The 24,469-nt window shown below is 51.2% G+C and overlaps 1 protein-coding gene across 5 annotated transcripts in view; it reads left to right on the forward strand.

The window, feature by feature from the left end:
- The window catches only part of Poc1a (POC1 centriolar protein A), a 97,567-nt gene that overhangs the window by 25,768 nt on the left and 47,330 nt on the right, over window positions 1-24,469 (forward strand). For all 5 annotated transcript variants that reach the window (XM_035443918.1, XM_035443916.1, XM_035443914.1 and 2 more), the window contains one exon: window positions 15,284-15,417. In XM_035443918.1, coding sequence (XP_035299809.1) covers window positions 15,284-15,417 — 134 coding nt within the window. The remainder of the gene's footprint in view (window positions 1-15,283; window positions 15,418-24,469) is intronic.

A 24,469-nucleotide genomic window follows, 5' to 3' on the forward strand; every position in this document is an offset into this window, starting at 1 on the left:
CTCTCAGCTGGGGACAGTCTCACACAAACACAGCTGGAGACAGTCACACATACACTCAGCTGGGGACAGTCTCATACACTGTCATCTGGGGACAGTCTCACACACTCAGTTGGGGACAGTCTCTCACACACTCAGTTGGGGACAGTCTCACACACACTCAGCTGGGGACAGTCTCACACACACTCAGTTGGGGACAGTCTCACACACTCTCAGCTGGGGACAGTCTCACACACTCTCAGCTGGTGACAGTCTCACACACACACAGCTGGGACAGTGTCACACAAACACAGCTGGGGACAGTCACACACACTCTCAGCTGGGAACAGTCTCACACACACACAGATGGGACAGTCTCACACACTATCAGCTGAGGACAGTCTCACACACACTCAGCTGGGGACAGTCTCATACACTCTCAGCTGGGGACAGTCTCACACACTCTCAGCTGGGGACAGTCTCACACACACTCAGCTGGGGGCAGTCTCACACACACACAGCTGGGGACAGTCTCTTACACACTCTCAGCTGGGAACAGTCTCACACACACACAGCTGGGAACAGTCTCACATACTCTCAGCTGGGGACAGTCTCACACACTCTCATCTGGGGGCAGTCTCACACATACACAGCTGGGGACATTTTCACACACATATAGCTGGGGACAGTCTCTCACACACTCAGTTGGGGACAGTCTCACACACACTCAGCTGGGGGCAGTCTCACACACACACAGCTGGGGACAGTCTCTTACACATTCAGTTGGGGACAGTCTCTCACACACTCTTAGCTGGGAACAGTCTCACACACACACAGCTGGGAACAGTCTCACACACTCTCAGCTGGGGACAGTCTCACACACTCTCATCTGGGGGCAGTCTCACACATACACAGCTGGGAACATTCTCACACACACATAGCTGGGGACAGTCTCTCACACACTCCGTTGGGGACAGTCTCACACACTCTTAGCTGGGGACAGTCTCACACAAACACAGCTGGAGACAGTAACACACACACTCATCTGGGGACAGTCTCACACACACACAGCTGAGGACAGTCTCACACTCTCATCTAGGGACAGTCTCACACACATACAGCTGGGGATAGTCTCTCACACACTCAGTTGGGGACAGTCTCACACACTCTCAGCTGGGGACCGTCTCTTACACACTCAGTTGGTTACAGTCTCACACACTCTCAGCTGGGGACAGTCTCACACAAACACAGCTGGAGACAGTCACACATACACTCAGCTGGGGACAGTCTCATACACTCTCATCTGGGGACAGTCTCACACACTCAGTTGGGGACAGTCTCTCACACACTCAGTTGGGGACAGTCTCACACACACCAGCTGGGGACAGTCTCACACACACTCAGCTGAGGACAGTCTCACACACTCTCAGCTGGGGACAGTCTCACACACTCTCAGCTGGGGACAGTCTCACACACACACAGCTGGGACAGTGTCACACAAACACAGCTCAGTCACACACACTCTCAGCTGGGAGCAGTCTCACACACACACAGCTGGGACAGTCTCACACACTCTCAGCTGAGGACAGTCTCCACACACTCAGCTGGGGACAGTCTCAGTCTCACACACAGCTGGGGACAGTCTCACACACACTCATCTGGGGGCAGTCTCACACACACACAGCTGGGGACAGTCACACACTCAACAGTCTCTCACATACTCTCAGCTGGGAACAGTCTCACACACACACAGCTCAGTCTCACACACTCTCAGCTGTCTCACACACTCTCATCTGGGGGCAGTCTCACACATATACAGCTGGGGACATTCTCACACGCACATAGCTGGGGACAGTCTCTCACACACTCAGTTGGGGACAGTCTCACACACTCTCAGCTGGGGACAGTCTCACACAAACACAGCTGGAGACAGTAACACACACACTCATCTGGGGACAGTCTCACACACACACAGCTGAGGACAGTCTCCCACACCACTCTCATCTAGGGACAGTCTCACACACATACAGCTGGGGATAGTCTCTCACACACTCAGTTGGGGACAGTCTCACACACTCTCAGCTGGGGACCGTCTCTCACACACTCAGTTGGGGACAGTCTCACACACTCTCAGCTGGGGACAGTCTCACACAAACACAGCTGGAGACAGTCACACATACACTCAGCTGGGGACAGTCTCATACACTCTCATCTGGGGACAGTCTCACACACTCAGTTGGGGACAGTCTCTCACACACTCAGTTGGGGACAGTCTCACACACACCCAGCTGGGGACAGTCTCACACACACTCAGCTGGGGACAGTCTCACACACTCTCAGCTGAGGACAGTCTCACACACACACAGCTGGGACAGTGTCACACAAACACAGCTGGGGTCAGTCACACACACTCTCAGCTGGGAGCAGTCTCACACACACACAGCTGGGACAGTCTCACACACTCTCAGCTGAGGACAGTCTCACACACACTCAGCTGGGGACAGTCTCATACACTCTCAGCTGGGGACAGTCTCACACACTCTCAGCTGGGGACAGTCTCACACACACTCAGCTGGGGGCAGTCTCACACACACACAGCTGGGGACAGTCTCTTACACACTCCGTTGGGGACAGTCTCTCACACACTCAGCTGGGGGCAGTCTCACACACACATAGCTGGGGACAGTCTCTCACACACTCAGTTGTGGACAGTCACACACTCTCATCTAGGGACAGTCTCACACACATACAGCTGGGGATAGTCTCTCACACACTCAGTTGGGGACAGTCTCACACACTCTCAGCTGGGGACAGTCTCTCACACACTCAGTTGTGGACAGTCTCACACACTCTCAGCTGGGGACAGTCTCACACAAACACAGCTGGAGACAGTCACACATACACTCAGCTGGGGACAGTCTCATACACTCTCATCTGGGGACAGTCTCACACACTCAGTTGGGGACATCTCACACACACTCAGTTGGGGACAGTCTCACACACTCTCAGCTGGGGACAATCTCACACACACTCTGCTGGGGACAGTCTCACACACTCAGTTGGGGACATCTCACACACACTCAGTTGGGGACAGTCTCACACACTCTCAGCTGGGGACAATCTCACACACACTCTGCTGGGGACAGTCTCACACACTCTCAGCTGAGGACAGTCTCACACACACTCAGTTGGGGACAGTCTCACACACACACAGCTGGGACAGTCTCACACACTCTCAGCTGAGGACAGTCTCACACACTCTCAGCTGAGGACAGTCTCACACACACTCAGTTGGGGACAGTCTCACACACTCTCAGCTGGGGACAGTCTCACACACTCTCAGCTGGAAACAGTCTCACACTCTCAGCTGAGGACAGTCTCACACACACTCAGCTGGAGACAGTCTCACACACTCTCATCTGGGGACAGTCTCACACACTCTCAGCTGGGGACAGTCTCACACACACACAGCTGGGGACAGTCTCTTACACACTCAGTTGGGGACAGTCTCTCACACACTCTCAGCTGGGGACATTCTCACTCAGCTGGGGACAGTCTCACACACTCTCAGTTGGGGACAATCTCACACACTCTCAGCTGGGGACAGTGTCACACACTCTCAGCTGGGGACATTCTCACTCAGTTGGGGACAGTCTCACACAAACACAGCTGGGTGCAATCTCACACACACTCAGCTGGTTACAGTCTCACACAAACACAGCTGGAGACAGTCACACACACACTCAGCTGGTGACAGTCTCTCACACACTCAGTGTGGAGAGTCTCACACACTATCACCTGTGGACAGTCTCACACAAACACAGCTGGGGACAGTCCCACACCAACACAGCTGGGGACAGTCACACACATTCTCATCTGGGGACAGTCTCACACAAACACAGCTGGGGACAGTCTCCTACACACAGCTGGGGACATCTCTCACACACTCAGTTGGGGACAGTCTCTCACACACTCTCAGTTGGGGACAGTCTCATACACTCTCAGCTGGGTACAGTCTCTCACACACTCAGTTGGGTACAATCTCACACACTCTCAGCTGGGGACAGTCTCACACAAACATAGCTGGAGACAGTCACACATACACTCAGCTGGGGACAGTCTCATACACTGTCATCTGGGGACAGTCTCACATACTCAGTTGGGGACAGTCTCTCACACACTCAGTTGGGGACAGTCTCACACACACTCAGCTGGGGACAGTCTCACACAAACTCAGTTGGGGACAGTCTCACACACTCTCAGCTGGGGACAGTCTCACACACTCTCAGCTGAGGACAGTCTCACACACACACAGCTGGGACAGTGTCACACAAACACAGCTGGGGTCAGTCACACACACTCTCAGCTGGCAGCAGTCTCACATACACACAGCTGGGACAGTCTCACACACTCTCAGCTGAGGACAGTCTCACACACACTCAGCTGGGGACAGTCTCATACACTCTCAGCTGGGGACAGTCTCACACACTCTCAGCTGGGGACAGTCTCACACACTCTCAGCTGGGGACAGTCTCACACACACTCAGCTGAGGGCCGTCTCCCACACACACAGCTGGGGACAGTCTCTTACACACTCAGTTGGGGACAGTCTCTCACACACTCAGCTGGGGGCAGTCTCACACACACATAGCTGGGGACAGTCTCTCACACACTCTACTGGGGACATTCTCACACACTCTCAGCTAGGGACAGTCTCACACAAACACAGCTGGAGACAGTCACTCACACACTGAGCTGGGGACAGTCTCTCACACACTCAGTTGGGGACAGTCTCACACACACTCAGCTGGGGACAGTCTCACACAAACACAGCTGGGGACAGTCTCACACACTCTCAGCTGAGGACAGTCTCACACACACTCAGCTGGGGACAGTCTCATACACTCTCAGCTGGGGACAGTCTCACACACTCTCAGCTGGGGACAGTCTCACACACACTCAGCTGGGGGCAGTCTCATACACTCTCAGCTGGGGACAGTCTCACACACTCTCAGCTGGGGACAGTCTCACACACACTCAGCTGGGGGCAGTCTCACACACACACAGCTGGGGACAGTCTCTTACACACTCAGCTGGGGACAGTCTCACACACTCTCAGCTGGGGACAGTCTCACACACACTCAGCTGGGGGCAGTCTCACACACACAGCTGGGGACAGTCTCTTACACATTCAGTTGGGGACAGTCTCTCACACACTCTACTGGGGACATTCTCACACACTCTCAGCTAGGGACAGTCTCACACAAACACAGCTGGAGACAGTCACTCACACACTGAGCTGGGGACAGACTCTCACACACTCAGTTGGGGACAGTCTCACACACTCTCACCTGGGGACAGTCTCACACAAACACAGCTGGGGACAGTCTCACACAAACACAGCTGGGGACATCACACACATTCTCATCTGGGGACAGTCTCTTACACACTCAGTTGGGTACAATCTCACACACTCTCTGCTGGGGACAGTCTCATACACTCTCAGCTGGGGGCAGTCTCACACATACACAGCTGGTGACATTCTCACACACACATAGCTGGGGACAGTCTCTCACACACTCAGTAGGGGACAGTCTCACACACTCTAAGCTGGGGACAGTCTCTCACACACTCAGTTGGGGACAGTCTCACACACTCTCAGCTGGGGACAGTCTCACACAAACACAGCTGGAGACAGTCACACAAACACTCAGCTGGCGACAGTCTCATACACTCTCATCTGGGGACAGTCTCACACACTCAGCTGGGGACAGTCTCTCACACACTCAGTAGGGGACAGTCTCACACACTCTTAGCTGGGGACAGTCTCTCACACACTCAGTTGTGGACAGTTTCACACACTCTCAGCTGGGGACTGTCTCACACAAACACAGCTGGAGACAGTCACACAAACACTCAGCTGGGGACAGTCTCATACACTCTCATCTGGGGACAGTCTCACACACTCTCAGCTGGGGACAGTCTCACACACTCAGGTGGGGACAGTCTCTCACACACTCAGTTGGGCACAGTCTCTCACACACTCAGTTGGGGACAGTCTCTCACACACTCAGTTGGGACAGTCTCACACAAACACAGCTGGGGTCAGTCACACACACTCTCAGCTGGGAACAGTCTCACACACACACAGCTGGGACAGTCTCACACACTCTCAGCTGAGGACAGTCTCCCACACACTCAGCTGGGTACAGTCTCATACACTCTCAGCTGGGGACAGTCTCACACACTCTCAGCTGGGGACAGTCACACACATACTCAGCTGGGGGCAGTCTTACACACACACAGCTGGGGACAGTCTCTTACACACTCAGTTGGGGACAGTCTCTCACACACACAGCTGGAGGCAGTCTCACACACACACAGCTGGGGGCAGTCTCTCACACACTCAGCTGGGGTCTTTCTCACACACTCTCAGCTGGGAACAGTCTCACACACTCTCAGCCTGGGACAGTCTCACACACTCTCATCTCGGGGCAGTCTCACACATACACAGCTGGGGACATTCTCACACACACATAGCTGGGGACAGTCTCTCACACACTCAGTTGGGGACAGTCTCACACACTCCCAGCTGGGGACAGTCTCACACAAACACAGCTGGTGACAGTCACACAAACACTCAGCTGGGGACAGTCTTCATACACTCTCATCTGGGGACAGTCTCACACACTCTCAGCTGGGGACAGTCTCACACACTCAGCTGGGGACAATCTCTTACACACTCAGTTGGGCACAGTCTCTCACACACTCAGTTGGGGACAGTCTCTCACTCACTCAGTTGGGGCAGTCTCACACAAACACAGCTGGGGACAGTCACACACATTCTCAGCTGGGAACAGTCTCACACACACACAGCTGGGACAGTCTCACACACTCTCAGCTGAGGACAGTCTCACACACACTCAGCTGGGGACAGTCTCATACACTCTCAGCTGGGGATAGTCTCACACACTCTCAGCTGGGGACAGTCACACACACACTCAGCTGGGGGCAGTCTTACACACACACAGCTGGGGACAGTCTCTTACACACTCAGTTGGGTACAGTCTCTCACACACACAGCTGGGGGCAGTCTCACACACACACAGCTGGGGACAGTCTCACACACTCTCAGCTGGGAACAGTCTCACACACTCTCAGCCTGGGACAGTCTCACACACTCTCATCTGGGGGCAGTCTCACACATACACAGCTGGGGACATTCTCACACACACATAGCTGGGGACAGTCTCTCACACACTCAGTTGGGGACAGTCTCACACACTCTCAGCTGGGGACAGTCTCTCACAAACACAGCTGGAGACAGTCACACACACACTCAGATGGGGACAGTCTCTCACACACTCAGTTGGGGACAGTCTCACACAAACACAACTGGGGACAGTCTCACACACACTCAGTTGGGGACAGTCTCACACACACACAGCTCGGATAGTCTCACACACACTCAGTTGGGGACAGTCTCACACAAACACAACTGGGACAGTCTCACACACACTCAGCTGAGGATAGACTCACTCTCAGCTGGGGACAGTCTCACACACACTCAGCTGGGACAGTCTCTCACACACACAGTTGGGGACAGTCTCACACACTCTCAGCTGGGGACAGTTTCATACACACTCATCTGGAGACAGTCTCACTCTCAGCTGGGGACAGTTTCATACACTCATCTGGAGACAGTCTCACTCTCAGCTGGGGACATCTCATACACACTCATCTGGAGACAGTCTCACTCTCAGCTGCGGACAGTCTCACACACACACAGCTGGGACAGTCTCTCACACACTCAGTTGGGGACAGTCTCTCACACACTCTGTTGGGGACAGTCTCACACACACATAGCTGGGACAGTCTCATACACACTCAGTTGGGGACAGACTCACTCTCAGCTGGGGACAGTCTCACACACACACAGCTGGGACAGTCTCTCACACACTCAGCTGGGGACAGTCTCACACACTCTCAGCTGGGGACAGTTTCATACACACTCATCTGGAGACAGTCTCACTCTCAGCTGTGGACAGTTTCATACACTCATCTGGAGACAGTCTCACTCTAAGCTGGGGACAGTCTCATACACACTCATCTGGAGACAGTCTCACTCTCAGCTGGGGATAGTCTCACACACATTCAGTTGGGGACAGTTTCACACACTCTCTGCTTGTGACAGTTTCACACACTCTCAGCTGGGGACAGTCTCACACACTCTCAGCTGGGGACAGTCTCACACAAACACAGTTGGCGACAGTCTCACCCACACTCAGCTGGGGACAGTCTCACTCAGCTGGGGATAGTCTTACACACTCAGTTGGGGACAGTCTCACACACACTCAGCTGTGGAGTCTTCACTGGGTTTCTGGCTAGGACTGTCACTGTGGGCTACTTCTTGAGAACCCCCATACTACTTATTTCTCCTGATGACAGATGACTTCTCAGGGTCAAAGTGACAAGGCTGCCCATAGAGGTCATGTTTGGTGGTTCCTTGGGCCCTTGTTATCCTCCACCGGTCTTCCTAGAGCCATGTACCATGTAGAAGCTTGTCTTCCACCGGTCTGGGGCCAGGCTCTGTTTCCAGGCCCAGGGCTATTGCCCCTTACTTAACTGGCACCTTTGGGTGGCAGAGCAGCGGGGAGTTGGCACTGGTTTCGAGCTCAGCCTTTAACACTCTCTACCCATATGTACTTTTTTGGTTGCTTCTCAGATGTTGGAACACAGCATTTTCTTGGGCCACAAAGGTGAGCAGACCTTCTGTAATGGGCAGAAGTTCCTGGTTTGGGACAGGACAGAGTGGAATGTGGATTCTGTAGCCAGCTTCATCATTCCCAGCTGTGTGACACTTGGTGAATCCGTTGATGCTTGGAGCTCTTGGGACAATGATAGGGTTCACCTTACGTGTGGTGAGACAGAGTCTGAGTTAGCTCATAGTAAGAATGGAAAGTGACTGGCAGGACATGGCAACAGTGACAAAGCTGCAGCTGCTCCTGCTCCAAGTGTTAGGCATCTCCCAGTGATTTGTCTAGGCGTACAGTACACTGTGCCACCACCAGGTGGCAGGTTTTAGCCACAAGAACTAGGTCTTTTCTATTCAGAGAACCTAGGCATCTGCCATTGATGTTCCTTCAGAGGCTTCCAGAGCAGAGCAGCAGTGGACTCGGCCTTTCACCTGGAGAGGTGCAGACCCTCCCTCAGACTTAGAGACTTCTTTTTTCTGTTCTGGGACAGGCCTAAATGAAGGCCCAGGGTTGGAGACTGGGCACTGTCTCCACATTGAATGGTGAAGGTGGCAGAACAAGGAGGGTTGGACAAGGAGAGGTGACAACAGAGTGCAGTGGCCAGGAGTGTAGACTGTGTTCTGTGAAGGGGGTGATAACAGGACCGTCCACATGAGGTGGTAATCTGATGAGAAAGTACGTATAGGTATTCTAGTTCAGTGCTTGGCGCAGTGTGTGCCACACAAATCCCTACACTAGGAGAAGAGGATATCTAGCTGTCTCTAGAAGAGTCCAAGTCTCCCTGATGGATGAGGAGTCTAGGCCTGGTGTTTATGAGCTATAGCAACATTTACCCATTGGAAGAACCTTGAATGCCACCTTTAAATCTAAGGTCCCAAATACTAGTGGCTGGCAACTCTGGCACAAGAAACTCAAGGAGCAAATGGATGAGGGGGATTTGAGAGAGCAAGTGTTGAGTGAGACTCTGCCAGGGTGTGTGGTTGGTAGAGCCTGGCCCTGGCGCATGGATTCCCATGCCCAGTGTAGCAGGCATGAGAGTGCAGAGGACTCGGGCCAAGGGGACTCCTTATGTATAAGGAGTAGAGGCAGAAGTTGGTGCTGTGGCGGTGGAGGGGCAAGCTGGGCCCTGGGATTTGGGACATGAGAAGGGCCAGCGCCAAATTCTGCTGGTGTGGAGTTTTCTTTGTCCCACCAGGTTCCACTGCCCTTCTCAGCCCCAAGTAAACACACAGAGATGCTATATTAATAATTAACCTGCTGGCCAATGGCTAGGGCTTCTTATTGGCTGGCTCTCTTAATTATCAACCCATAAGTACTAATCTATGTATTTCTTACATGGTCTTGGCTTACCGGAGAATGCCCAGACCTATTACTCCTTTGTGGTCTACATGGCATCTGTTTCCAGCGCTCCTCTGCCTACCTTTCCTAGAATTCTTCTTGTCTCCTAGCCCCACCTAACTTCCTGCTTCTATCGGCCAGTGTTTTATTCATCAACCAATAAGAGAAACATATATACAGAAAGACATCCCCCACCATTCTGGGGTCTTATAATTGGAGGACCACTGAAGAGAAAAGGTCTCCAAAGCAGCCAGACTGAGAACTATGAGATAGCTTGGGGGAGGGTGAGCCACAAGGAGAATGGAGTCTTAGGAGGGGGAAGGCAGGAGGTGGAGCAGTACAGAGGAGGTGGAGAGACTTGGTCATGGGCAGAAGGACAGCTCAGTGATAGCAGAGCCAGGAGGTGTGTGGACTTGGTTGAGCATCAAGGCTGAGTTCCGAGTGGACTAGAGTGCTTGCAACCCACAGGTTCCTCTGAAAGCTTTCAGTGGGCGTTTGCTCCTGTCCTTGCCCTTTGGGATGGAACTCCTCAGCAAGGCTGCAGGATCCTATTTCCCAGCTGTCCTGATGTGTGTTGGAGCCTTATGGGGACTTAGGGCAAGCTATAAACAAGCCAGCTTCCTCCTGAGCTTCCTGTACAAGGCTGTGGCACTTGGTAGGTGTTCACTTGAGAGCAAATGTATCCCTTAGTCTTGGAGGTCACCTGCAGGTGATTGGCAGAAGTCCCTTTCACTCTGCTTTCTGATACCAAGCTCTGGATAGGTCTGTTCACATCTAGGGCCTTCCCAGAGAGCCCCATGGCTAAAACACTGCTAGGGAGGCTCACAGCTCTTTAGTGCACCAATAGGTCTGTCTGGAGGCTGCTCAAAAAGGCCTCTCAGCACTGTGTTAGCAGACCTCTGATCTCTCTTATATTCCAGATCCCTAAGAAATCCAGGTGAAAGTTTATAAGGACACAGTAATTCCAAATGTCTCCCCTGGTAATTTTGGGTGGTTGCCAGACACTTGTAAGTAGCTTTCTGATTTGAGAGGCTGATGGACTTTCTAAGAGAATGTGGTTAGTGCTACTTCAGTGTTCATCCAGCCGCCCCATGGTAATACTTCCTGCTCTTGGTTGGGCTGTTGGAGTAAAGCTTGCTTTAGCTTTGAGCTACAGCCTATAGCTATCACTGTTTGTCTAAGGCTGACTGACTGTCCTCCCAGGCAAGGAGTTTCTTGGCTCTGGCCAATCACTGCAAGGAGCAGTTCTGATTTCCCTATTCAGTATGGGTTGGTAGAACCCTGGGAGTGCCAGTTCCCGTGGAGGTGGGTTAGGCGCCATATGCTCAGAGCCCACGAGAAGACTGTTCAAACATCTGAGCAGCAGCCCCCGCCATCCCAAACCCAGAATGTGCTTTGAGGGTTACAGGCATGTGCAGGTCCATGATTCAGGCACAGGCCTGGGTGACCAGCAAGACACCAGTACTTCTACTTCACCACAGGGAGTGTGAAGCTTGCCTACAGTCACATAGCTGGAAGGCAAATCTAGCTCTTCAGTAGGAAGGGTCTAGGAGTCTGCCCACCACTCCCACACTGGGTCCCACAGACCTTAGTGTGGTTTTTTGGTTTGGTTTTGTTTTGTTGTTGTTGTTTTTCGAGACAGGGATTCAATGTGTATCCCTGGCAGTCATGGAATTCATTCCATGGCAGGCTGGCCTTGAATTCACTGAGATCCTCCTGACTTTGCCTCTGCCTCTCAAGTGCTGGGATTAAAGGCATGCACCACTAACTGGCCATCCAGGGATGGTGTTCTTCACTGGCTGTCAGCAGGCTTGGCCTTGTCATTTCCAAGAGCTCTGAGTTGAAATTCTTAGTTCTGACTGAGTTCTCTGGTCACTGGTTCCTAAGAGCATCTCTGCACCCCCACCCTGCCCAAAAGTTGTTTGTTTAATCTTATTTATTTTTGTATTTATGGTATGGGTGTTTTTACCATATGTATATCTGTGTACCAAGTATGTGCTTTGCCCAAAGGAGCCAGAAGAGAGCACTGGGTCCACTAGGACTGGAGTTACAAATTGCCGTGAGCAGCCGTGAGGGTGCTAAGACTTGAACCAGAGTCCTTCAGAAGAGCAGCTAGTACTCCATCTCTCCAGCCATCTCTCCTTGTTTTATGTTTTCAATGCTGTCACCAAGCCACATCCCTCAATCTGATCCTGAAGGCTTTTTTTTTTTTTTACTTTCTTTTGTTTTTTGATTTAAAAAAAAATTTGTGTGTGTGTGGGGGGGGTGCGCTGGTGCCCGCCAAGGCCAGAATAGGATGTTAGATCCCTGGAACTGGAGTTCCAGGTGGTTGTGAGCTGCCTGATGTGGATGCTGGGAACTGAACTCAGGTCTTCTACAAGAGCAATTCACATCCTTAACTGCTGAGCTGTCTCTCCAAGCATCTTGTTATTTCTCTGGCCCTACTTGGTGCTTTGAGACTGAATGTATTGATCAGGAGCAGTGCTGGCTAACTTACCTCATTGTTTCCTACCACCCCAAAGTGGCCATTTATGTGGTCTTTGCAAAGAGGACTACTCAAGGTGTTTTTGCTGCTAGTCTCAGGATACATTCAGGTATATCCAAAGTTTCTTAGAAACCCAGAGGCCACTGAGTCACAGGCAACATGAGTTATCATCATGAGGAGCCATGCTGGACACTTGCAAGTGAGCAGACCCCTTTGTGATAGAATGTGGAAATGGAACTCAGAAAGTTCCATCCTACCCAGGGCCCAGACATTCTCTGGGCCCCTTGGCCTCTCTGGACTCCCATCAGGCCTAGGTTTGCCAAAGGCTTCTTCCTGTACACAAAACAGTATAGGGGGAAGGGAAGGGTAAGTCTCTACTCAGGTTATCTGCTGCCCACAAGCAGCCATTTCCTGATGTTTGGGGACAGGGGCTGCAGGACCCCCACTGTCTCCTGGTGACATGCAGATGCTTGCTTGCTGTTATGCATCTCTGCCACTGAGTTATGGTTCCCACTTTAGGTCACAGCCAGGAGCTCACAGCTATCAAATGATAGACTGTGTTGTCCCTGATAGTTGCAATGAAGCCAAGGCAACTTGGACAGCTCAGGACTCCATGAAAAGTAGATTGTTCTTGCACGGTCACTGCTCAAGGTATTGTGAGGGAGACTCACCCCTTTGTGGGAATAGTGTGCAGGGGTGGCTCATAAGATTAGGTATGACTAGAGTGGCCCTGCCCTACTACCTCTGCAGAAGCAGAGAGACTGTGTGGCCAGCAGACAAGCAGGAGAGCAAGTGGGGAAGGGTAGGGTGTGTCTGGGATTCCCCCAAAGCCTAACATGTCAGGCTCAGCCCTTCTTGGGAGTAAGTGGCTGTAGGTATTGGGTACCCTGGCATTTGTAATGGAGTGGGCCTTCTGTTGGTCTTCCTCTGAGGACAGTTTTCTCTCAGGTAGACCTGACCAGAGGGGAACCCGCCATAGTGTTGTGTCCACACAGACTGCTGTCTTGGTGGCTCAGGGGAAGCCCAGGGCTCCCTGAGTGCTCCTCGATGTGCTCCATCTTTCTGCCACTGTCTGTGCTTCTGCTTGTTGTCCTAGGTGGGGCTTAGGTGACTTTCATTCCAGGGCAGGCTGAGGGGTCTCCATTCTGTCTCCACGAGTGGGCCACAGAAACCTTCAGATCTTCTCCAGGCTGCCTCCTGGGTTTGTGTCATTGGAACGAGTTGTTGAGATATAAATACCAGGTTACATAAAGCCTTGGCTGTCTCCCTAAGTGTGCTTGGGAACATGTCTCCACACTCTCCAACACATCAGTACACCAGTGTGGTTAGCATCTAAGAAGCTCTCTGGAGTCCTCGTGGGCTCTGTTGAGGGCCTTGCAGAGGTTCCTGCATCCTCTTGCAGCCCAGGTGAGAGCATGGCTTTTGAACTTGCCTCTGCATTTGTGTCAATGCTATCAGGGTCGTGGTTGTCTCAGCTGCTCTGGTCCCTTCAGTAGATTAGTGGTGGTGAACAGGAAGGTACAGAGGCCTTGCCTGTGCAGCAACTGTGATGAGCAGGTCCATGTGTTGGCTGTGATGTTGCTCCTTCCCCATAGGGACCCCATGGCTCTGCCTATCTCTCCTAGCTCCATGCACAGCATGCCTTCCCCCTCAAGGAAGGGCTGTGTAGCCTCAGGGGCTTCTTTCTGAACAACCATCCTAAGCAGCTGATCCCTCTCCATTTTCTTGGTGCCAGACATTGAGTAGTGAGGCACTCGCTTTAGTGTCTGTCTGCTGGAGGCTGTGATGCCATGACACAGCAGATGAGAGTCTGAACACGGCAAGCACATAAAGGAAAGGGTGAACTGTGTGAGTCTTGCGATGTTTTGGAAGAAAAAATGAAGGGGGCCCAACAAGGAGTTTGTCTTAAAGTCATTTCCCCAGAAAGCTTCCCAGGGGAGTCGACTTAAGTGGAGAGCTTGAAGATCAGGGACAGGGCAAGAGACTTCTAGGCCCATTGGGAACATGGGGTGAAAAGGCTTCACAGATGGGCAAGCCACCAAAGTTGGGGTGACTGATTTTTGGAGAATGAGGGACACCAGAATAGATGGTAGGCTTAGGTAGGGATGGCGGGGAAAGGAGTCATGAATGGGATTGAGCTGCTGAATGGGTAGAGTAGAAGGGCACAGGGCAGAGGAGAGGGATGGCTACTCTGGCACTGGGGTGAACAGGTTCAGTCAGCATCCCCATGCCAGTCCCAGCAGTGCTGTGATGCAGATGAAGAAACTGCCCTGGTCAGAGTGACTATTCAAGGTCACAAGGCAGGCCAGTGGGAGACTTGAACGGGAACCCAAGCCCTGCTGGCTCCTAGCAATCACTGCGTCTTCTGCTTGCTGTCCCCGCACGAGGCCTGTCCTACAGGATAGACATTGTATTATATTTTGAGGGTTTCCCTGCAGTAACAATGTAAAACAGATTCAGCACTGGATTTCCTGTTCTTCTCTTCCAGTTTCACTGCTGACTGTTATGGGGAAAGGTGAAGGAGCATGTGATGCTCCTGCTTGCTGTCTGTTTCTTCATTGTCTCCCTTTGTCTGCCCTTGATCCCCATCCATAAATTGTGCCACTCTCCTGGGAAATCCATGTGGGGTTCCTCTCTCGATCCGCAGTGGCCATCCTAGCCTGAGAAGACAAGTAACTTCTCAGAATCACAACTAACACTCAGTGCCTGATGGCTGTCCTTTCTCCAGTACACAGTGCAGCTGTGAATGCCCTGTCTTTCCACCCGTCGGGAAACTACCTCATCACAGCCTCCAGCGACTCAACCCTGAAGATCCTGGACCTGATGGAGGGCCGGCTGCTCTACACGCTCCATGGGCACCAGGTGAGAGGTGTTGGCCTGGCCTGGGGCAGAAGCACAGCTTTGATGCAGGTGCACGACTAGGTTTCACCTGGGCTGGGGGATCATCTGAGGGGCTTCCCCTGGAGCCCACTTTGGTTCCATCTCAGCCTCGGTAATGCAGTGAGATGAGAGATAGGCTTGGCATGTACAGGAGCCGATAGAGGCCTTTTTTTTTTGTGACCTCAACTGATTGTTGGGGTTGAACTTGGTGTGCCTGAGAAGGGAGTAGGGAAATAAGATTGGGAAAGGTGTGGGCTGAATGGAATCAGACCTTAAAGGGCTTAGGCTCCTTGGTCTGGTGGCTGAGTAGCATCTTAGACCCTAGTCACCTTTGTCACTAGACCTCAGAGATAAAGACATGTTTTTCAGAGGTTGGGGCAAGAGAGGGAATCCGAATGTTTGTTCAGGGATTTCTGGCATTGAATCAAAGGAGCAGAAGCTTTCTGTCTGAGTGGCTTCAAAGAACCTTGGCCCTCTGAACTCTCTGGTGGATGGTGGCTAGTGTATGGCTCCTGTGGGCCATCCTCAGGACTCGGGCTGCATGCATTTCTCAGCAGCAGCTGGCTTGGGGCCAGGCCTCTCATGTATATCCCACCAGGAAGTTGTGATATAGCTGTTTCCTGCTAAACAGATCAGTCACCAAAGTGTCTTCATTGGAACGTAGTCACCATGTGTAAGTGAGGTAGAGTGTGGAGTCCAGAGATTTTCAGTGTGTCCCTTTCTTTGTTTGTGAGCCTCAGGAAGGCAGGACAAGGAGAAGGTCAGATCTTCAAGGCTGGGGGGGGGGCCTGGAGGAGCTTGTGTACTCTACAACAAGTATGGAGTATCTAGCTTAAGGCTCCCCAAACTGTTTTAGAATTCTGTTATTTCTGTTAGGGCACTTACTGCAGGTCTTTTGACCGCGGTCTAGAGGTGAGGACATAGCCTCTTCTTTCTTAGGACGTGAAAGCTACTTGTAGTCTCTCATCTAGTGGTGAGCCCTTGTCTTCCCATGTCAAGGAGCAGAATAATGAGTTTGTTTGTTTGTTTGTTTGTTTGTTTGTTTGTTTTTTAATCATGTTTCACCACAGCCAGGTGCAATGTTCAGTGTCCTAAGGTGTAGTGACTACAAGCCAATTGCTTAGATTCACATGTAACTAGTTTGGGTCTTGTAACCAGGAGGGCCTGTGAAAGCCACCTCTCCTGCTCACCATGGGCAAAACAAAGCATTTCTTAGAAACAACACGTAAGCAGGTGCGTACCAAATGACAGTCCAGATTCTCCCTCTCTGTGAGGTCCTTTGAACAGTGGGCTTCTCTCAGCCTGCAAACACTTCAGTGTGGATTGAAGATGTCATTCCCAGTGTTTTGGTGCATTATCCAGCACATAAAGGCAAACCTGTTGACATTGTTTTCCCTGCATCTGTCTGTCATCTGCTCCCTGATCACTGGGTCAGATAGGAGGGACACACAATGAAAGCCATGGTCCTACTTGTTGGTGCTCACAGCCTGGACTGTGGAGGACTATAGTTAAGGCAGAGGAGTTAAGAGACTAGGAAGGACAGGCTGAGTCTTATAAAGTACTCCAGGGTTGGGTAAGAGTGGGCAGACCCTGCCTGCCTCCCCCAGCTCAGAAGAGGGTGAGAGTCAGAATATGAGGCCCAGATGGTTTCCTCTACTCACCCCCTAGACTCCTATCCAGTACAGAAACAGGGTTGCTTACCAGATTTTACAAGTTTCTCTGGTTGAGCTCTCTGGTACCTAGCCCTCTTTTGGGGTACCACAGGCCCAGGTTATCCCTAGGCGTGGCTTTTTCAGAGTTGTGCAGGCTGAACAGAGAGCCAGGATCTGCTCAGACTTGTCTCCATGCCCATGTTTCCCATAACCCTTGCTCTTTCTAAAGTCACTTGTTCTATGTCTACCTCCTTCCTCTTCAAGACCCTTAGTGAGACTCCTGTACACTCACAGCTGCTGGTGGCTGCTCAGTGCTGTTCTCCACACTGGTTTCCTCACCCTCTGCAATATGGGGTGGCTGGTTTGAGCTTTCTTTTGGGTGCTTACTAAATATATAAAAGTGTTTCTGGAGCTGGAGAGATGGCTCTGTGGTTGAGAGTCCTGGTTCTTCCAGAGGTCTTGAGTTCAATTCCCAGCAACCACATGGTGGCTCACAACCATCTGTAATGAGATCTTGCACCCTCTTTGGTCATGCAGGGATACAAGCAAACAGAATACTATATGCATAATAAATACATCTTTTTAAAAAAGTTTCTGGTTTGAAAAGTTGAGTGTCATGGCTGGGGCAATGGAGTGAGTGTGGGGCAGGGCTGCCTGAGAAAGAGCCTTTTTTACCCAAGCCCAGTCCAGCTCGCCCGCCTGGCTCTGCCCTATTTGAAGGTTAAGTTCAGTGCCAGCTTCCCAAAGCAGAGGATGTCACAGGTGGAATAGGCTGGATAATCTGGATGGTTGGTTCAAACAAAGCCTGCCAGCTGAACTGAACTCTCTGTGCTTATGGAGAGCTGTGGCTAAGAGTGGAGTCTGATCCACTCCGTCCCTGGAGGCTGATCTGGACTGTCTGTGACTCGAGAGGAATTGTCAGCTGCTATAAGGCAGGTCTGGCTCAGCTCCAGGAAGTTCTCTGTCTTACTCTCTACCTGAATCCTTGAGAGAGGGTCTAGCTGGGAGCTACCATGGGGCCCCAGTCCCAAGTGCCACTCTGCCACAGGTAAGTAGTCTTTGGGGGCTCTCTGCTTGAGAAGTCCATTCCCTGCTTTGATCTTCCAGAGTGCAGGTGGGCTCTGGTGACTTGAGCTTTTCCATTCTGTTCCGGGAGGTGATGACATGATGGAGGATGAGGCACGACTGTTACCAGCCCCTCCCAGCTAGGGCTTGTAAGTGGTCCCTGGCTGCCCAGTGGTTCTGCCTTGTAGATAGGCAGGATGGCAGGTTTAAAAACACTTTTGAGAACAGGTGACACTGGGGGCCTTATGTACTTCTCAGGACAGCAGAGCTGATACAAGCGCTCACATCCACAGTTTCTGCTGTGCTCACTTGCCTGTCACACGTGGCTTTGATATTTGAGTTGTGGTTTCACCCTTGGTTCTGCATCACTGATCTGGATAAGATGCCAGCAGGCCTCATGGCTACTGTATCCCAACTTTATTGCAGTGTGACCCTGTTCTGGCCTAGTAGGAGCCCATGAAACTAGCTTGAACTTGGGAGGTCCAACTGGTGGCAGTCCCCAGGCACAATCCCTAGAGAGCTGTCACAAGGAAGTCCATTTTGGCAAGTGGCAATCTCCATACATGTGGGAAGAGGACGTGTGCGGGCCGAGGGTAGAGCCCTGGGAGGGTCAGCCTTAGAGTCATGTCAGGGTGCAGACCTTGACCAGGAGAGAGGGGCTGTACATGCAGGAGAACTGTGCTTCCATGTCCTGTCATGAGGGCAAGGCCTAAGCTAGCCCTTTTGGGGAGACTTAGGGGAGGGTCCCACATAGGAGGAAGAGGTGTCAGTTTAGGTGGCATTCATACTGGGTTGTGGCCACAGCTGCCTCAGTGTATCTTTCCATTGTCTCCTTGGGCACAAGGGCATTAGCGTGATGTAATTTGCCAACCACCAGGATGAGCTCAAGAATACCCAGTGTCTTAGTAAGGGTTTTGGTTGCTGTGAAGGGACACCATGGCCATGGCAGCTCTTATAAAGGAAACATTTGATTGTGGTGGCTGGCTTACAGTTCAGAGGGTCAGGCCATCATGGCGGGGAGCGTGGCAGCGTGCAGGCAGGCACGGTGCTACAGAAATATATCTTGCAGGCAACAGGAAGTTGACTGACTTGTCGCACTAGGAAGCTTGCCCCCACACTTCCAACAAAAGATGTGGCCCGGATTAAAGGTGTGTTCTCCAGACTCAAGGTCTGGATTAAAGTCTTGAGTCATCTAGCTTCCTCCAACAAGACCTCACTTCCTCCAACAAGGCCACACCTCCTAATAGTACCACTCCCTATGAGTTTATAGGGGCCAAATACATTCAAATTACCACACCTAGTAAGCCTTGGGTTTCTTGGGTTTGAACTATGGGGATGTAGAAGGCCCATATCAGCCAAGGAGTCTGATCATGTGGCAGTTTGGACATTGTCTGGTGTGCGATGGGCCAGACTTCCCAGCCGCCCACTTGAAGGGCATTCTATATATGTAGTCCCCCCCCCACCTCCGGTGAACATATATGAAATATATATGAACCAGCAAGGGGTTCAATATAGGGTGAAGGACCCCACTATGAGACTAAGGTCTCATTATGGGGTAAGGGCTTCACACTGTTGCCTCAAAACAACAGCTATGATTTTTAAAATGTCCCAAGTTGGGAAATTTATGAAGATCACAAGTTGTTTTCTCACGCTTTGGAGACGGGAGGTCCAAAATCAAGGTGCTGGCCTCTGTTGAGGGCTGTTGCTGTTCTCTGCTCTCAAGGCAGTGCCTCGAAGCCACAACCTCAGGGGAGGAATCCTGTGCAGTGTGTTCTCTCTCACCTGGCAGATAACAGGTAGGCAAAAAAACCAAAGTCCCTCTGTCCAAGCCCTTCCATGAGAGCATCGAATCCCATTTATAAACCAGGGCCCGATGACTGACTTCCTCTTAAAGACCACACTTTGGAACACTGTTGCTTTGGGGACTGCTGGGGTCTGGCCTGTATCAATCCCACACTACAGAGGCCATCTTTTCTGGACTGATGTCTTTGGGGCTGCTATCAGAACCGGCCAAATAGCTCCGGGTCCTACCCTGAGTTGGGGAGTATGAATGAGGAAAAGCCTAGCTACCCAATGGCATTAAGGACAAGACAGAGACATTTTGTCATCTCAGGAGGGCTCTCAGTCCATACTGGAGACCATGGTTTATTCAAGCATCCTCTTAAATAGTTCTCCAAAAGTGGAGGAATTGGTAGAAGACATCTATTATCATGTATAGAGCTGATATCAAATATTTCCTTTAATCCTCCAGATAGTCCCAGAACGCACATACACAAGCCCTCAGACATTCCACAGGGCACCATCCTTCCAGCATCAGGCACCATTTCACTAGATCCTCAGTTATCCCTAGGCATGTCCCACCAGCTCCCATGATGGGTTTGGGTCCACCCAGGGGCCTAGTTCTGTTGTTATACAAGCTAGAAGCCATTCTCCACTGTGGCCAAGCCATCCAGTGGTAACCAGCCAATATCTAAAAGACAATGGGAGATTCAAGCTCCTGGAATCGAGCTGAGGCCTGTATCTGAAATATCATATACAATATTTGGGCCCCAACAGGAGACTAAACTTTAACATGAATCTTTAGGAAGAACAAAAGAATTCAAGAATTCAAACCATTGGAAGGCTAGAAATGGGTAAGTTTATTGTAGGCATAAAGATTCCTGATGTTCTCACATAGACCTGTCTTTGGAACTCAGAGCTTCATAGGGTCCATTTTATAGTTCTGGTTGCTTGGCTGCCCCTGGGGCATGTGAGGTTGGCTCTTCTGAGGTTCTGTGGAAACATTGCTAAGTGACATGGCTGACAGGCCACAGAACTGGATAAGTTCCTTGCTGGGCTTGGATTTGCATGGGTCCTGGCCCTTCCTCTGCCTTAGCTTGGAGCCCTCAGCAATGGAGGGAGGCAGTGGGCTGTCTATAAGTCTGCAGGTGCAGGCCTGAGTGGATACTGCCGCTTTTCTGGTCACTGGATCAAATCAGCCCCAGAGAGGGGCCTGCCCTGAGTCTAAGGCTTGGAGGGTCTGCCACTGTGGTGGCAGTTAAGCTGGAAGGAATGAGGAGTCCCAGCCTGACTCTCCATGCAGTGCAGATTTGGGAGCATGAGAGCTGTAAAGGAGCTGCAGTGCACCCCCTCATTTGCGTCAGGGAACACCGGCAGGAGAGGGAAGGGCTTTCCCACCGATTGCAGCTGTCATTTAAAACCTCGTGCCCTGAGCAGGGCCCTCACAGATCTGTGTGGCAAGTGTGGGGGCAAGGTGCTAGAAATATAGATTTATTTTTCTGTATTTTTTGAAACATAGTCTTGAGCCATGCTCATTTGATTTAAATCCTCTAGAGCTATTTGGGAGAGGATGGTGGGTGGACCGTGGGCAGAGAGATAAATCTGGTACTAGTGGCTGTGCAGTTGGTATGCATGTTACTGCAGAGTGTCACTGTGGAGTGACTGAGCTGCACACCATCCAGCAAGTACAGACAGCCACCAAATGTGGGTGGGAATGCTTGCCACAGGCCTAGACAAGCACAGGAGCTGATGACTGTACTCATGGCAGGAGCTCCAGCTTCTGAGGGACCCACAAATGTATTTTGGGCACTTGGGCCATGCCAGGCCCTAGGCTGGGGTTGGGGAAGTGGAGGAGAGGAGTCTTAGGTGCTTGGGCTGCCCCTAGGGCTGCAGCAGGGGAAGTAAGCTTCTGGAATGTCTCTTCACCCTGTGTCTTGAGCGCACTCAGCCCTTGTCCAGTCACTTGGTTGTGGAGGAGGATTCTGATAGTCAGTAGGGTCTTGCCTGGTATTGGTTGGACTCCTCTGGGAAGTGTAAGGGCCATGAAGACAGGAAGTCGTAACTCATGTGTGCCATTATAAGAAACCCAGAGTTAGCCTGGCCCTTTGTCACCCTTAGCAATCCAGAGTTAAGAGCTGGGAGTAGGTGTCCTGGGTCAGGGTTGAGAGAGAGCTTTGCTTTCCCCGGGGAGCACTCCCTACACAGACTATACAAACACCTGGTGTGTTGGACTGAATTTCCACACAAAGTCAGAGGCCAAAGTACCCACACCAGAAGTCCCTTGACCTCCTTGGTTACCACATCTCTGATGGCCATTCTGCTTTTTTGTCTACTTGGGGACTGTGTGGTGTGACAGCCCTGTTTGTTCACTAGTATGTGGTGTGTCAGGGTAGCTGGCTGGACTTCAGCCACCATAGCTCTTAGGGCACCATGGTCAGAATTCAGGTGCCACAGAGTTTGGCAAGTGTGAGGAGAGTCCAGAGATCTGGACAGGCTGCTTAAGGTTATCAGAGTGTGCAGTCTAACTTAGTTACCATGGGCTTCTTTGTTTTGCCTGATGCTTGCTGTTTAAAGGAACTGGCCAGATGACCTGTGAGTAAAGGCCCTTGCTGCCATGCCTAATGACCTGAGTTCTTTCTTTCTTTCTTTCTTTCTTTCTTTTTTTTTTTTTTTTAAATGTACGTTGGTGCTTTGCCTGCATGTATGTCTGTGTGAGGGTGTCAGATCTTGAAGTTACAGACAGTTGTAACTCCATGTGTATGCTCGGAATTGAACCTAGGTCCTCTAGACTGACTTTTTTGTTGGGACTCTCATCTCCCCAATAATGACACATCATTAATTATGAAAAGACCTATTAATTATTGTGAAAGCTCAGTCAATAGGATAGGCTTGTTTCTAACTAGTTTTTATAATTTAAATGAACCCATTTCAATTACTTTCTGCCTCGTGGCTTTATTACCTCATCTCCATAGTGCCCATCCGACTTGCTCTGCATCTCCTGGTGTCTCCACTGTTCTTTTCAGTATTCTCTGTGCCTGAAAATCCTGCCTAGCTATTGGCCATTCAGCTTTGTACACCAGTGTACAAAGACGGCAGCCATCAGTACTCTTAACCACTGAGCCATCTCTCCAGCCCCATGAGGACCTGCGTTCTATACCCAGATCCTGTATGGTAGAAGGGCAAACTGACTCCTGCAAGTTGCCCTCCTACTCCCACATGTGTGCCATGGTGCCTGTGTTTGCATGCTAAAAAATGAAAGAAATGTAGAGAAAAAATTGCAGTGTAGATTCTGTGAGTCTGGAAATTGACAAGGGGAAGAGGCATGCGGTGAAATGACAGGGTCAGGAGGATAGGGAGGACACCATGTGTGGGCCGTGTTCATGCAGATCAAGAAGGATCTCTCATCTCTCGCAGATCTTCAGGGAAGGGGAGGGGCTCTAGTTGAGCTTGTGAGACATCTGCATGGATGTGGTCGGGAGTAGACAAGGGACAGGGTCGCCAGCAGGTTGCCACTCTGCTGCTGGGTGTGCAGTGCAACTGGAATCTACACTGCTGAAGGCCCAGTGAGAGACGATGCTCAAATCACACTCAGGAGTCCCTGTGGGACACCAAGGATAGGCCTAGCCTTGGGGTGAAAGAACCAGGCAACATCCTTGCCTGGAGCTGGCCTCCAGTGCATCAGGGTGATTAATGAAATGAAAGGAATAGGCGGCCACGAAGCTAGAACATTGCATTTGATCACTGACACTGTCAGAAAGGAACACCCCAAGTTCCCTTGGCTCGGAACCCTTAGATTCATTCACTTCAAATAACTGATGGCCTAAAGAAGAACTTGAGTCAGAACTGACAATTTGGAAGGGAATGGCAGTGCAAGTGTTGCAGACTAGAAACTTCTGGGATCTGGCTGAGGTGGTGTCAGAGACAAATTTGTAGCCTTAAATTAGTTTATTTAAAATGAAGGAAGAGTAAAAATGACTGAAGAGCTCAGTGTTGGAGCTCCAGAAGGAACACTGAGAAAGAGACCTTTTTTTGCCTTTGAGGATCAGTAGAGTAGGCTAGAATGTTGGGGAAGGACAAGATCAATGGAGGCTGCTTGTCCAGGCCCTGAGAGCAAGCCCCACAACACATCAGCACAGGAAGGAGGGCCTGGTGTGTGTGGTCACAGTCTGACAGAGAAACACGTCACTATGTGATTTTGACATGATACGATCTGATGAGAGTACAGGATGCACCGAGCACCCAGGCTGTTTGCTTGGGCTCTGGGCAGACTAGCCTCTGATGAGCGCTATTCTTTCTAGGAATGCAGAGGCTCCTGGTTACAAGAGCCTTGCTGCTCTTAGTAAACAGGCACTACTGGGGAGGAGTGTGGGCCCCACAGAGCCTTCTGGTTTCTTGCTTATCCTTGAGTTTCCAGAGAGACTTGATCTCCTGGGAAAGTGCCAGAACGTTAGCACCTGCCCTCTGGCCTAATCCCCCTGTAAGCTGGGTGCATTCTCCAAAGTCTGCTGTTATTGCTGCTGACATCTTGTTCCCAGCTT

This window comes from Cricetulus griseus, chromosome 4, assembly GCF_003668045.3.
Source record: "Cricetulus griseus strain 17A/GY chromosome 4, alternate assembly CriGri-PICRH-1.0, whole genome shotgun sequence".
Lineage (NCBI taxonomy): Eukaryota > Metazoa > Chordata > Mammalia > Rodentia > Cricetidae > Cricetulus > Cricetulus griseus.